Here is a 15,229-nt window from a genome sequence, read left to right as displayed (position 1 = left end):
GACTACACGAAACTTTCATAAATAATTGGCCAGAGTTTAACAACCGACAAACCGTCTCTGTGTAAATTATCCGCGGATAATTCCTTTCTTAAAAAAAAAACAAAAAAAACAGAAAAACCAATTTCTCTCTCTAAATTTCTGCCAATTAAATTAACGATTACACAGAAACTATCTCTGAACCGCGTACCAGATGAAAATCGTTGTTTTAGAATAATTTACCCATCTATGTAGGGCGCACGATTTTGCCGAGAAATAAAAACCGTCTATCAACATCGCAAACATACGCACTGTAATTTTCCAATCTTTACTTTCATACAGACGTTCCGGCGGACATTTTTCGATGATTTTTACCGCGAATCGGAATTCCTCGAATAAGATCCTCTATCGGCTTCTTACCACCATAAGTCTTTAATGAACCACTTTAATAGCTCCCCGTGTGTTTGTTTTTTTGTACAAGCATATACTGTCCAGTTCTCCACCGGTTATGGCGACGCGGCGCGATTTTCTTAGCCGCTGCTTTCGTTTCACATCAATTAGCTGATGCGGTGAACAGGTCTGGCGGGATTGCGTGCATCGCTACTTGGAAGTTTGGCGTTTTACCTTCACCGTTTCTGGACAAGAGGCCAATGATATCGGTCACTTTAAATAGAAACTACGCGGCGTTCGTCCAATTAAAGCAGTCTCGCGGGGGAAAATTCACTTTCGTTGGGTTGGACGGTTTTAGTGGTGGAAATCGTCGGATAATATTCATGAGCCGTGATTATTCCCGCCTGTGTATATATATGGAAAAGAAAAATAAGCCGATGTCAGTAATTTAGCATAGATCACCTATGAACGTTGCTCGCGAATTTTTTTCTCGAGGGTTTGGACTGTGAATCTTTTTTTTCTTGAAGTATCACAGATCAGTGTCTTTTGGTGAAACGAATATTCGACAATTTGCACCGAGTGTTTCCTCGTATCTTTCGTTTGGGGTGCATTTTTTTTTTTTTTTAACGATTGTTCGTTAAGTAGTGATTGCTTCTAAGGCGTACCGAGAGATTGGTAAAGAATTTTCTGAGAAGACAGTAAGTACTATTTTAAAGATTCTTGTGGTTTTCGTTAACGTGTCGAGGATGACTCGCGATGGCCACGAAGAGTGGAACCTCTTTTTTAGTTTAAAATGATTTTCTATCGCGACGATAAAAGAAAATGTGGTTGTAAAATTTCAAATTTTCGAATATTAGAATTTTCAAATTTTTAATATTTAAAATTTCAAGCCTTTAAGCTTTCCAACTTTCAAATCTCCAAATGTTTAAATGCTCAAATTCTCAAATATTAAAAGTTTCAAAGTTTTAACGTTTCAAAGTTTCAAAATTTCAAATCTTCAAATATTAAAATTTTCAATCTCTCAATCTTTCAAAATTTCAAAGCTTCAAAGCTCCAAAGTTTCAAAGTTTCAAATCATCAAATATTTAAAATTTCAATCTTCCAAAGTTCCCAAGTTTCGAACTTTCAAATACTTAAACTTGCAATCTCTTAATCTTTCAAATTTTCAAAGTTCCAAATTAAAAATTTTCAAAATCCCAAATATTTAAAATTTCAATCTTCCAAAGTTCCCAAGTTTCAAACTTTCAAATACTTAAACTTGCAATCCCTTAATCTTTCAAATTTTCAAAGTTCCAAATTAAAAATTTTCAAAATCCCAAATATTTAAAATTTCAATCTTCCAAAGTTCCCAAGTTTCGAGCTTTCAAATACTTAAACTTGCAATCCCTTAATCTTTCAAATTTTCAAAGTTCCAAATTAAAAATTTTCAAAATCCCAAATATTTAAAATTTCAATCTTCCAAAGTTCCCAAGTTTCCAAATTTCAAACTTCCAAAATCACGTAACACTCGAACCTCCAAACCTCCAAATGCACCAAATTTCAATCTCCCAAAAATTTCCTTCGATCTCCATCAGTTTCCCCGTATCGAAACGTCCGTTCATTTCGCCATCCTACATGCTACGTGATTTTATATATAAAGGAAGTGGTGGGTTGACGCGCACCAATTCCCCCGCGAGTCACCTCGAAAACAGGTAGGATTTGTTGTTCTCTTCCTCTCTTCTCAATTCCTTTTTTTCTCTTTTTTCTTTCAAGAGAAAACCATCAACTCCCGCGGCGCGTATGTACGCAAAACAATGTTGTCAAGTCCAGTTTAACAGTGGCTGTGCCAGTGGTCGCGGGGAAGCTTTAAAAGACGTTGCCGATGGACAGTCGTCCCCATAGTAGGATCGGTGAAGTGATCTAGTGGGATCTGGTGCGATCAGCGACATGAGGATCGCGCGTGTGATCACGGTGAGTGATCGTTCGATATTCACTCCTCACACATTGTGAATCACGCCAGGACAGAGAAATTTTAATCGCAGTGACATAAACTGATTGAACACCATTTTATCGATCGATTCAACTACACGGATAAATCCATCTCTGAGTTCGTGCGCTTTTGATCGTGAAAATAAAATGGCAATTACCGTGCGTCGTATAGAATTAATCGCGAATATCTGCGACGCTTTTATCGTTTATGTGTAACAGTGAAAAATTTCACGTTGAACGTCGTTACATATGTATCGATAGAAGTTGTTGGTAACGTTCTTACATTCTTTTGCGTTTAATTGGCGAGGCAAGAAGAATACCGTGAACGATTAAGTGTACTTGTTGTATTTTAGATTGTGAAACGCGAGGTTAACGGGCTTTTTTTATCTCATTTTCACGGTTGCAGGTCTGCGCAGCATTAATATCGACGTTTCTTGGTGCAGAGGCTGTACGTTCCAAGAGGTAAGTTTTCTCTGAATACTTCAACACTCGAAAGAGAGAAATTAGGCAGTTTTTAGAGATTTTTGATCAGCGAACTGGTGACAGATAATTGAACGTGAATTTCTGTGATCAATTTGACAATTCTTGTGAGATAGAATATACATTTTATCAATCGAAACAGTGATTATAAATGGAAATTCATACGAAGCTTCGAATTCATACGACGAACATAAGTTCTTAACAGTGCAATCTAAATAAATCGAGAAGTTTTAACAATTATGAAAATAGTGTGCCTTAATAAAAAAGAAATTGTATCTTTGTTAAAAATCAGACACTTGTTCGAGCACCATAGAAAAATGAACTAAGCTACGATTATTATTTTAATTCATGCTACAGAGACACTTCTTCCAAAAGTGTGTTCAAAATTTCAATCAAATCGGCTCGCAACTTTACTCTCAACTTCTAGAAAACTTCTAATCACCTATTCCTACCTGCGCTCTTTACACCTGCTTTCACAATTTTACTAATTGCGAGCAAAAATTTCATCCACTAATTCTAAACTCTCGATACATTCTTATCATCGAAACAATATTTTCCTATCATTCTAAACCAAGTAAACAATCAAACACCCTCGTTACCTCAGCAATAAAACAAAAGAATCCTCAAAATGACGAATTACTTTCTTCCCAAATTCAGACTGCCGCAATTGAAGGACCATCACCCCCAGGCGAGCCTCCAAAATGACACCGGCGACATCAGCGAGATAACGTTCACCACCCGTAAACCGGAAGCGGCGTTCTCCACCTACAAAACACACTCGAACCTCTACCTCCCCGTGAACAAAGGTTTCACGAGGATTCGTCCAGGTCGTTCGTCCATACCGCCGCGACTTCGTTTCCCGAATCGCTACACGGGTATCCGACGTCGAAGACAGCTCCAACGTTCCGGCGTGAAATCGTCTCACGTCGGACGGTCCTACGATCTCAGCAAGAATCACATCGACAGTCAACACGTGGAGACCATCCAAGGACCAGCGGAAGCCTTCGACGACGGAGCGATTCACCTCGAGCCTGTATACCGGGTGACCAAGAACAAGAACGTGTTCGACTCGATCATCGACGTGCTTCAACGAATGTTCGACCCGCCTAAATCGGTAGGTCCGCTCGTTGGACCGTTCAACTTCCCAGGAGTAGGCGACAAGGTGTACATCAGACTTCTGGAGCCGATTCGACCCGACAATCTAGTCGTGCGACTGGTCACGCATCTTTCAGCCGCGGACGTCGAATCTGTCCTCGACAAGGACATCCTGCCGATCGGTGGACTTCCATTGGTCGATCAGAAAACGATCGCTCTACCCAACGAGGGACTGACGAATTCTCACGAGACACACGAGCAGCATCACAGTGAAATCCACCTGATTCCCGAGGACAGCGTGCTGTCCAGCAGCAGCAACGTTGCTCAAGCCTCGAAAGCGAGTCCTGGCAGAAATAGCGCTCACGCGAACAGCTACCCTAGCGGAGGTCACTTCAGGACGTACAAGATACAGTTCAAGCCTGGGGAAGTGAACAGTATCGAGAGAGTGAGGTACCAGAAGAGGAATCCATCGGTGATATCTTCAGGGAGAAACAATCACGTCTCTCCAATTGCTCGGGATCAGGTGAACGAGACTCGCAGCAATCCTCGAGCTCATCGTTACCCACACTCGTACGATCAGGTGTACCAATTCCATTCACCTGCGAACGCGACTAGCAAAGAAAACTTCGAGCCGTTGACCATCGATTTCCACACCTTCCACGATTCGATCAACGTTTCCACGCCCGAGGTGTACAATAAATCTATGGCCGCGTACGAGGCTTATCCGAGCTTCGAAATCGTGAACACGCAGACACCGGTTGAGATCGACGAGGATCGGTTGGGGAATTACACCGAGTCTGCGGAGGATCGTCCGAGGTACAGCATCAAATTCGCGAGTAAGAACATGAGGTATCTGAATTTGGACGGAAGCGTGGAGAGCGCGATTACGGAAGGTAGTAACGAAGGTTTCCGACCTATGGAAATGCCGCCAGTCACGTCCTTCGATCCTTACTGGGATCGATTCAGGAGGATGCACGTGGAAACGAGCGAATCTTCGAAGGACTATCCGCAGGAGAGAAGCGGCAAGAACAGCGAGGAGTTGTCGGAGGTCGAGCGGAAGTCGAGCGGCGAAGAGGCGAACGATTCGGAGAAGAGGAACGGGTCGAGGAGGACTGGGAGGAAAGGTTCGAGGTGTTGTTCAGAGGAGAAGGATGAAAATAAGAGGACGAAGTCTAGTTACGACGAGGAGCAGCACGGGCCGAGTATCAATAATTCAGCGAGCAGCGTGAGATCCGCGCCGAGGAACGGTTCGACCAACAGCTTGATGCTGCACAGGTTGCAATCTTCTTTGAAGAATTCGACGAGAGGAGAAACGTTCGAGTCGTGAAGAAGGAAAGATCGTTATTTAGTATTTAATTTTCTTTTCTGTTCTTATCTTTACTTCTTTTCTGTATTATAGTTGTTGCGCTTGAGGATGGAGTGTAACGTTAGTTGCGTTGAATTAATCTTAGGGTTGATCCGCGAGGAAGTAAACGAGGTTACTTTTGTTTCAATAAAAATGTTACCTGATGTACGAAATCTGCTGTTTCCTTTGTTTCAACGATTCTCCGTGGAATTGGTTCGTTATATTTCTTTTTATGCTGTTTAAGATAATTAGTACGTGCGATTTATTTGATTAAGTGTAATAGCAGGAAGGTTCACTTAGCGTGTTATTAACACGGATTATTTTTTTTTTTTTTTTTTTTTACCACATATGTGATTCCATTCGAAACGTGAAACTTTTGGAATATTTGTTACTTTACCGGATCCCACGTCACTTATGCCGGTGATGCTCTGATTGTTTCGAACAGCGTTAATCAGTTTGGTGGCAACTTCTCCAGGTATATGTGAAATTTGTACGTAGAAGAGAACTGGTTGCTCTAAATATGAATCTGCGAGGAAAATTCCGAGAATCCAAATCTGCCCTCCATTTTTTATCCATTTCTCGAGATATTTTGAAATATTTCGGGCTCGACATAGAAAGTTATTAAATTTTTGAAATTTAGCGAAGAAAAATAATGACAAAGTAATGACTTGATGAAATCTCATTTTTCTTGGATCTCTCGAAATGTTAATCAGGGCAATTGACCTAAGAGATACAATACTTTGCAACTGTTCCATATTAATTTTCTGGCAATTACGCTTTCCTTCGCCTCGGTAATCCAACACCCGATAATTTATGTAAAAAACAATTCCACCACAGTTTTCTCCATTTTTTCCCCGACGTTAGATCGCCGCTAGAATTATCTCACGACAAACTTAGCAACAGAAGAAAAAAATACACTGTTAACCTCAGACACTTTCCATTTCACGGACAATTATCGCGGTTAATTATTCAACTAAGCTATTCGATTAACGCATGCTCGACGAGATTCCTCAGCATCCGTGACGGACAAATTCAAAGAAGCACGATCTACGCGTGACGTGTTCGACAGTGTTACACGCGAGCAACGATGGAAAGCGAGCCTCGTTCTTTCTTGCCCAATTCAGTCGTGGTCGAATGCAAAACGGCAGATATTTCAGAAAATTCATTCACACGAAGACCACTTTCTTCCGACGTGCGTAATAAAATTGTATGCAATCTACGCGTGCATGCGTGCTGTAATGCTAATTGTAGCTGATCTTTATACAAATATTACAATTCTTCCCCGTCCGAAGCGAAATTAGAAAATCGAAAGTGAACCAAGTTCGCCAAAATGGCGCCTCTGTCGTGACTTCTCTCCCGAAGATTAACGCGTTTACGCCGAAAGAATTCACAGAGAATATGCCAATTAAGAGCAGTTACGGTTGTACGTTAATCGTTCCTCCCGCATACATAATTGAGCGAAACAAATCCTGTTAATTGAGACACTTATCAACAGTTAGAGCAGCCTTTAGAGCAACTCGCTTGCTTTCTAGTCGACTAACGACCCCTGCTCGTTAATTGGACAAGCGAATCGAACTGGTTGATCCTCCGGTTGGGTGCTTCTTGAGGAAATGCCGTTTCCTGAATACAGTCAGTTCTTCGATCACTTCAGAGCGGTTAGAAACTCTCCTGCTCGACCGGAGAACAGTTTTTTCCCCGTGGACATCGGTCGTTGTTCTTCTCTGTCGTGACGGTTCGTTCACGAGTTTCTTCACGTGTGATTTTTAATTTTGACTTGTTCAAACGGGCATGAAAAAGAGCCCAATGGTACAATGAAATTACATCAAGTCTGTGGCGGTACTTGCAGCGCGCACGGCGCCACGTTGTTATACAACATAGACGAAAAGTCACGCAACGCTTCTCTGTCGTGACGGTTCGTTCACGAGTTTCTTCACGTGTGATTTTTAATTTTGACTTGTTCGTTCAAACGGGCATGAAAAAGAGCCCAATGGTACAATGAAATTACATCAAGTCTGTGGCGGTCCTTGCAGCGCGCACGGCGCCACGTTGTTATACAACATAGACGAAAAGTCACGCAACTGACGTGTCACTCGTCGGCGTCGATACTGTCACGGGATAATCACCGGTGGCACAGGAGAAAGAGTAAACTGGTCAGGACTCTGTAGCGGAAGATAGTTGAACGTATTACCAGCCGTAGCGAGGTACAGTAAATTCTCTACAAGCGTCAGTCAATTTGGATTCTACAAGTGTCAAGAAAAATTTCGGGATAAAAAAACGTAAAATTAAAAAAGTTGGTATTTAAATCGCCGTTGGTATTTCCATCCTTATCTTTTATTCGCTGTCCTTGTCTACGTTCAGCAAACTACAAAGGCGGGCGCGAGGCTCGAAAACATAGTCCCTGACTCTACAAGTGTCAGGTTTAGATTCGTTGCGGACTGACACTTGTGGAGACATTACTGTATACGGAGTCTCGGGTAGAGTAACGACGTGTCAGGGTTGGCTCCAAAGTCAAGACTGCTCTTTATTCGTTCAAACGAGGTTTATATACAGATTTTGGAGGGCCTTATCTTGGAGTGGTGAACCGTGAAACTGCGCCGTGGGCAGTCGGTCCAAAAATCCGTGGGAATCGTCTTCAGAAGTCTAGGTAAAGGGTGTTCGATGGCTTTGCACAGGTGTGGTTTATATACAGATTTCGGGAGGGTCCTGTCTTGGAGTGGTGGCCGTGAATGCTGGGAATCGACGGGCAGCGTGCAATCGGTCCGAAAGTCCGTGGAAAACTGGGGCTCGCTTCCTTATCGGTCTTCGGAGAGGTCTGGGTAAAGGGTGTCTGATGGCTTGACAATACCGTGGCGGGCCGATACCGATGGCTGTCCTCGGAAAGCGGAGATGCACTTGAGATCCGTTCCGAGGGCAGCCAAAGTCCCGACCGACGACTGCGAAGAGTGACTCGAGCGACATCGACGAGACGTTTCGCCTGGCTATCTGAATAAAGGATTTGAAGCGCGACCACGCGTACATTTACTCTCTCGTCGCCCACAAGTCGAATAGTGACAACGCGTAACGCAGTTAATTGCTATTTATAAGTTCCTTTAAAGTTTGCCTGCAACTGTCCGCAGTGGCAGAGAACAAACGAAGCCTGTCGGTGAGCTTGTTTGGATCATTGAAGCTTGCATCCGTTGTGAAGGAATCCGGTTTAAATACATCACTCTTGCGTAAAGAACGAGGGCACGTATTGAAGGTGATTAGGGGTGGACATTCGATAACGTTTGTTAATAATTTTCAAGAGAAACTGTATTCCAGCTGTACTTCTTCTGTCTTCCAAAGTGGACATATTTTTCGACATAAACGAGTAGAATTTTTGATATTTATGGCAACGATTTATGGACGTGTGAAGTAATTTGCGCGGACGTCGATCGTTAAACACTTATTCACGCGTTTCGTCACGTGTGTTTTGTTGACATTAAGGAACAGAATTTTTTATAATGATAATAGTAATTAATCTTGCTGAACGTGTTGGAATAATTTGAATTATAGTTCCTTTAGGGTAATACAGGTGAAAAATATGAGAGAATCGCAAAGTTTCTGTCATGAATTTCTCTAAAACGATCGAAGGATCACATCTATCCATTCGATAAATTCAACAGCGTATTCAAGATGAAAGAAACGTTTTCTGACGAATCGATGAATCAAACGTAAGTAGACTTCGCGTTGAAACTCGAGTAGAAGCTAATTTACCACGTTTCGTGGAACACGCATGAATTTCTCTTAATCTGAAGCGATCGAGAGATCGAGATTTGTCCGTTCGATGGATTCAACAACGTATTCAAAGTAAACGAAACGTTTTCTGACGGATCGACGAATCAAACGTAAATAGATTTTGCAGTGAAAATTGAGCATAATCTAAATTTCTCTTAATCTAAACTGATCGAGAGAAACTGCTCCGTTCCATGGATAAACTCAAGAGCGTAACCAAGAAAGAACGAAACACATCTTCCGACGAATTAAACGTGAGTGGAGTTGTTGCAATGGAGATTCGAGAGAAGAAGAATTGTAGCAGGTACAATGATTAAGGTGCGTATCGCGTGTCTGAGGATGGCAAGGTTCTATCGATTAGTTGAATCGTTTTAGAAAACGGCGATCGCATGATCCGAAATGCAAATGGCGGTAATTCATTTGGTGAAAAGCAGAAAAGTGAAAAGATAGAGGATTGATCCCTGTGAACCACTGGGCGGAGTTTCTTGGAACGCTTTATGGAAACGATCCGCCTCGCTAATTTCCACTGCGTGTATATAAACGTTAGGTTTGTTGCGACCACGCGCAGAGAGTGTCAGCGTTCACGAGGTGTGTTTCACCGGGTAAATTGATTCACACAGCGGCGACCAGGCGTCGTTTCGCCTTCTCTTCAGAATGAGAGGAAAGCTCGGGGTATGGAATCGAAGACAGAGATATTTACTTTTGTACAAATTTTGACGTTGAATGTGTAGTTAGCCGAATTGTCAATCGAGGCTTCTGGGTTTAAATGTTTAATTAAACGAATCGCTTTTCTTTTTTTTCAACGAATTGTCAGAGTGTTCTTTGAACTATGACGAAGCTGTGCTAAGATTGCGAAACGTTGGAACACGAAAAGAATTTGTCAACACTCAAAGAAACTGTAGAGATTAAGAAAGGTTTGTTTGAGCTCGAAAACGTTGACATGTTCGGAAAGCTACGGAACTTGGAAAAAATTTGACAGAATTGAGAAGTGTCGGAACTCGAAAACTTTGAAACACTCAGAAAGTTTCGGAACTTAAGAAAATTCGACAGAACTCGAAAATGTTGGGATTCGAAATCTCTGAAACACTCGAAAAGTTACGGAACTTAAGAAATTTGACAGAACTCAAAAACTCTGAAGCACTCGAAAAGTTACGGAACTTAAGAAATTTGACAGAACTCAAAAATGTTGGAATTAACAAAAATACTACGGAACTTAAAAACCAAATGTTTGGAACTCTGAGAAAAATACGGAACTCAAAAACAATTGGACAATTATACAGTGAAAGTCTAAAAAGTCTCATACTTTTTATTTCACGAAATTTGACCATTTTACTATTTTTGTTTCAGTATGCCGTTGCTCTGTTGGTGTTGTTCATGTTGCTGCGACTGCCTGCAGAATCGTGAGTACCTAATTGAACGTTTCTTTTTTTACTACACACGAGACTGTGGTGATTTATTATTTTTTGATTTTTTGTTTCGCAGAAAGAAGGTGGTAATCCATATTCCCTACAGAGTGAACAACGTGAAGCACACGCACACAGTCTACAAAATAATACCTCACTATCACGAGGAAAAGTCGGACGATGTAGAAGAGGACGAGAAATATGAGAATTATTAGCGATAATTATGAGTAGATTCGTAAACATTTGAATTGTATTGTAGACTGGTAGATGTAAATCATAGCCCAACGAATTATAGTCATTAGATTGTACAACTGACGCTGAAACAGTATTCTGTGTATCTTATTTAACGAATAAATGTGTATATTGTTAGTAAATTTTGCGATTTTGATTCACAAATCTCCTTCCGTAGGAATAAAAAATAAATACGCGTACAAAGTTGCTTTATTTACTTGAGAAATTATTAATAAAATGTGCAAGGAGTACGATACGAAGAATCTGAGGACAGTTTTAGTCGAGGAAAGCTGTCCAGACGATGAAAATTACGATTTCCGCGCGGTAATGAACTTCAAGAATCACGTAGACGCGTTTTTCTAGGGCGTGTCATTCGAAGCGGATTGGCAGATGAAGCATATCTCGCGGAGGCGGCGAAAGTGTCTGTTCGTCCGTGAAATTTCTATTACAGTACCGCGGTTTCATGCTGGTTGTTTGTAACAGAGGGTGGAATATAAAAGAGGAAGATCCCTGGCAATGTCAAACGACATTGAGCCGCTGATCTTGGCGTTTGCTGCTCGTCACCTTCGTGCCAGATCATGGTAATGAGAAACTGAGTGACTACTGTGAATCTAGAAATGTTTTACTAAATCATCGGTGTTTTCAAAGTATCTGAATTTTTTTCTGAATCCTCAGTGTTCAAAATCTAAGTTTTATCTAAATCTTCAATGTTCGAAGTCTGAATGTTCTCAAAGTTTAATTATCCTCAAAGTCCTCAGAGCTCGAAGTCTGAATTTCCTCAGAATCCGAATCTGTTCTAAATCCTCGGTGTTCAAAGTCTGCATTTCCTTAGTCTTCAGTGTCCAAAGTCTGAAATTCCTCAGTCTTCGAAGTCCGAAATCTGAATTTCCTCAAAATCCTCAGAGTCCGAAGTCTGAATTTCCTCAAAGTCATCAGTGTCCAAAGTCTGAATTTCCTCAAAATCCTCAGAGTCCGAAGTCTGAATTTCCTCAAAGTCTTCAGTGTCCAAAGTCTGAAATTCCTCAGTCTTCAAAGTCCGAAATCTGAATTTCCTCAAAGTCTTCAGTGTCCAAAGTCTGAAATTCCTCAGTCTTCAAAGTCCGAAGTCTGAATTTTCTCAAAATCCTCAGAGTCTGAAGTCTGAATTTCCTCAAAGTCTTCAGTGTCCAAAGTCTGAAATTCCTCAGTCTTCGAAGTCCGAAATCTGAGTTTCCTCAAAATCCTCAGAGTCCGAAGTCTGAATTTCCTCAAAGTCTTCAGTGTCCAAAGTCTGAAAATCCTCAGTCTTCAAAGTCCGAAGTCTGAATTTTCTCAAAATCCTCAGAGTCTGAAGTCTGAATTTCCTCAAAGTTTTCAGTGTCCAAAGTCTGAAATTCCTCAGTCTTCAAAGTCCGAAATCTGAGTTTCCTCAAAATCCTCAGAGTCCGAAGTCTGAATTTCCTCAAAAGTCCTCAGGGTCCGAAGTCTGAATTTCCTCAAAGTCTTCAGTGTCCAAAGTCAGAATTTCCTCGAAACCTTCAGTGTTTAAAATCTAAATTTCCTCAAAATCCTCAGAATCGAAAATCTAAATTTCCTCAAGATCCTCAGAATCCAAACTCTAAATTTCCTCCAAACCTCCGACATTCAAAGTCCAAATTTCCCCCAAACCTCCACCACTCGAAGTAAAATCTCCACTACCAAAAATCAGTCTCGAACTCTTCACTTTCTCTTCACACTTCAAAGAAAATTATACACAACCGACGCAACAGTGATATAATTTCCCGAATCGTTGTATCTCTTCAGGGAATCCTCGACTGCCTCTATCTCCTTCTACTGAATCAAATCGCCATCTACGGAGTGTTCTCCAAACGGTAAGTCCCCACTTCAAAGCGAAACTCCCCTCGGGCATCCTTAAACATCACACCCGTTCAACGCTCGACACCTTAATTCATCCAGCTCCACGCTTTCTCCGACGAAAACGAGCGTCGATCCACTCTCGTTTTCGCTCCCAGCACCTGCACTCATTCCCTTTCTCTCGTTTCCAGCGTTCACTTGAAAATCCTCGTACCGGACGTGATCAACCATCACACTCACACCAGAACGGTTCTGCTTCACCTTCACGTGCCCGTCAAATCGAGGAAACTTCCGAAGAAACCGAAAACCCAGCACAAACACGAGTATCATCGCGAGAATTGGAGTTCCTGGAGTTACGGCCGTCATCAAGACGATCGCGACGAACCCGAACTCGATCACGAGGACTATCACGAGGATCGCCGAGAGAAATTGAAGGAGAAACAACAGGATCGTAAGAAGCATCGACACGAGTACGTCCCAGTTTACGATTATCAGAAAGATCCTTATCTGCCGCCGTCTTACGTCGAGGATAACAATTTGGAGGAGAAGAATCGTGGTCAAGATGGTGATTCGTATGCGGTTCACGAAGACGTTAATGACACACCACCGAACACGGAGACTTTCTCTTACAATTACGAGGAGGGGTACAAGAAGGGTTTGCAGACCGAGACTGGACACCTTCGGACCGATCAGATGCACAAGTTTCACGAAGACCGGCAGGAGGATCAAGGTGACGTCGAGGATGACGGGTTCAAGGAGGATTTCGAGTCGAAATCGCAGTCTGGGAGATATCTGGTGGATGACGTCGAGTACGAGAACACTAGAGACAAACGTGAACACGGTAGAATACGCAGGAGGATTCGTGAAACGTAGAGTTACGGAGAATTGCGAGATGTACAGTCGGTGGAAGAAATATCGGGAAGTTGTAAATTCAAGCATTCAGGTCGAATGCGTTATTTTTTGCTTTTCCATTAGGACTAAGAGTTGAAGTTGAGTGGAAAGTTGCAAAGGGCGATAGTTAACAGTGGACTACGAATTTTGATGCATTTATGGAAAATTTGATGGAACAAAAATACACAGAATGTACAAAAATATATAAACAAACACAAAATACAGTACTCGTTATAATATTTGGTAAATAAAAAAATTGCCCACCTATCTCATATTTGCATAAAAATCCGCAGTCTACCAATACCGAAAATTCACTTTTTCTGGAAAATTACCAATGGGTCATTTTTGACCCGGCTAGTCGATCTAACCTTAGAAACCTAAAGAGGCTATCTTCACTTCTCTGACAGAAAGCATCCTCGTACCACGTTATCTTTCAATGACACTCTGTCTATTAGAGATGAATCTTACTTCGATTACCGTTTAGTAACCGTACGATTTCGCGAATGCAGTTAAACGACGAAGGAATATAGGGGTGAGATTTCAGGTACACACGCAATTTATTCAACTTTCTCGCGACATAATATACATACATCATTCTAGTCGCGTTGTACAGTTAAGAGCAACAAGTGTAACATTATTAAAAATAAACAAACGATTAACAATATTTACATGGAACGATATTTACGAACGAATGCGACGACAGAATTGATGAGAGACTAGGACGAGAGGTAAGAGGCAGGGTGATGAAGTTTGATCAGCACTCCCCGGGAAACACCAGTCAAAGTAACGAACAGTAATAAGAAAAACAGAAGACAAATAAAACAGTGAAGAAGTATCTATCTCTCTAGAACGATCTACCTTAAACGTGATATGTGAAAGTGTCGTGTGATTGGGGGGGTGCTTGTTGGTTCCGCGAAGCGTGACTCGACTGTGGTGCTTTCGAAAAAGGTTCTTTAACGTTCTCTAGGTAAAGGAAGAATCTCGAAAACGGAAGTTCCTTTCTACACGAATGTGCTTTGCTAGGTAGACTACGTATGCCTTGGTTAACACGTTCCATGCCATTGGAGAATTTCAAATTTGGCCTAAAGTCGCGTGAAAATGTAGAACTATAAGAAAATGTCGATGTCTTCAATTTTTTTGAATTGTAATCCTTTTTTTCATATATTCTGCACTGAGTCGAAAAATAGAAAAATATCTTTGTCAATCTTTTTTTTTTTTTGTCACATACTTTGCAGTGAGTCGAAAACTGAGTTTTCTTGAAAATGAAAACTGAAAATATTAACCTTTTTCGTATAATTTGAGCTGAGAGGAAAAATAAGGTTTCTCCTTTAATGAAAACTGAAAATATCGAATTTTTGATAGTGCGATCTTTCGAAGAATAATATTTGCTAGTTTCACGAAAGTCTCATTTTTGATTTATAAAAAAATATCGACAAGGTCTCAATTTTTTTCACTTCAATCTGATTTTTCACAATTATCGCGCTAAATCGAGAAATAATTTTTCTCGTTCAACGAGAACCGTTCACCACGGCTGGCACACTTGACAAGGAACGAGCTGAAGGCAAACCAACTAATAAAACTTACCTCTAGAAGCAATCTACAATAAAAATCACATTGAAAATGGAATAAATAAAAATTCGTTAAAATTCGAGTCGAGAGCACGCTTCGAGTGACCAATCGAACGTTTGAGAAGAAAACTACCGTACTCCTTCCTACACTGGCGCGATCCATCGATCCTAATGGCCGCCCCAGTCTTCGTGGCCTCCGCCACCGTATCCTCCGCCTCCGATCAAGCCACCTCCTCCGTATCCACCGCTCTCCAAGCCACCTCCGTGTCCAATGCTGATTCCACCGCCGCCATAAC

General features: G+C 41.4%; 3 protein-coding genes across 3 annotated transcripts in view; 2 read left to right on the top strand and 1 right to left on the bottom strand.

Annotated features, from left to right (window-relative positions):
- The first annotated feature begins 9,504 nt into the window (after window positions 1-9,504).
- LOC108570802 lies at window positions 9,505-10,625 on the top strand. Its single transcript, XM_017932710.1, has 3 exons — window positions 9,505-9,609; window positions 10,355-10,407; window positions 10,490-10,625. Exons 1-3 carry the CDS (start codon window positions 9,505-9,507, stop codon window positions 10,623-10,625), a joined length of 294 nt encoding a protein of 97 aa, XP_017788199.1.
- Window positions 10,626-10,878: 253 nt separating this feature from the next.
- LOC108570801 lies at window positions 10,879-13,347 on the top strand. The gene is made up of 5 exons (XM_017932708.1): window positions 10,879-10,986; window positions 11,545-11,675; window positions 11,829-11,940; window positions 12,424-12,491; window positions 12,666-13,347. Exons 1-5 carry the CDS (start codon window positions 10,879-10,881, stop codon window positions 13,345-13,347), a joined length of 1,101 nt encoding a protein of 366 aa, XP_017788197.1.
- Window positions 13,348-15,101: 1,754 nt separating this feature from the next.
- Window positions 15,102-15,229, bottom strand: part of LOC108570845 (acanthoscurrin-2-like) — a 3,150-nt gene continuing 3,022 nt past the window's right edge. The window contains exon 4 of the mRNA XM_017932766.1: window positions 15,102-15,229. This exon is cut by the window's right edge and continues 8 nt beyond it. Coding sequence (XP_017788255.1) covers window positions 15,102-15,229 — 128 coding nt within the window.

The sequence above is a fragment of the Habropoda laboriosa genome, unplaced genomic scaffold (genome assembly GCF_001263275.1).
Source record: "Habropoda laboriosa isolate 0110345459 unplaced genomic scaffold, ASM126327v1 scaffold86, whole genome shotgun sequence".
Lineage (NCBI taxonomy): Eukaryota > Metazoa > Arthropoda > Insecta > Hymenoptera > Apidae > Habropoda > Habropoda laboriosa.
The sequence above is the reverse complement of the archived record's forward strand: the minus strand, read 5'-3'. Positions and strand labels throughout refer to the sequence as shown.

Coding starts and splice junctions, on each gene's coding strand:
- LOC108570802 (XM_017932710.1), top strand. CDS start 9,505: ATGGAAACGATCCGCCTCGCTAATTTCCACTGCGTGTATATAAACGTT. Junction 9,610..10,354: donor CACGAGGTGTGTTTCACCGG/GTAAATTGATTC, acceptor TTTTTGTTTCAG/TATGCCGTTGCTCTGTTGGT. Junction 10,408..10,489: donor CTGCGACTGCCTGCAGAATC/GTGAGTACCTAA, acceptor TTTGTTTCGCAG/AAAGAAGGTGGTAATCCATA.
- LOC108570801 (XM_017932708.1), top strand. CDS start 10,879: ATGTGCAAGGAGTACGATACGAAGAATCTGAGGACAGTTTTAGTCGAG. Junction 11,941..12,423: donor CTCAGTCTTCAAAGTCCGAA/GTCTGAATTTTC, acceptor GTATCTCTTCAG/GGAATCCTCGACTGCCTCTA. Junction 12,492..12,665: donor TACGGAGTGTTCTCCAAACG/GTAAGTCCCCAC, acceptor TCTCGTTTCCAG/CGTTCACTTGAAAATCCTCG.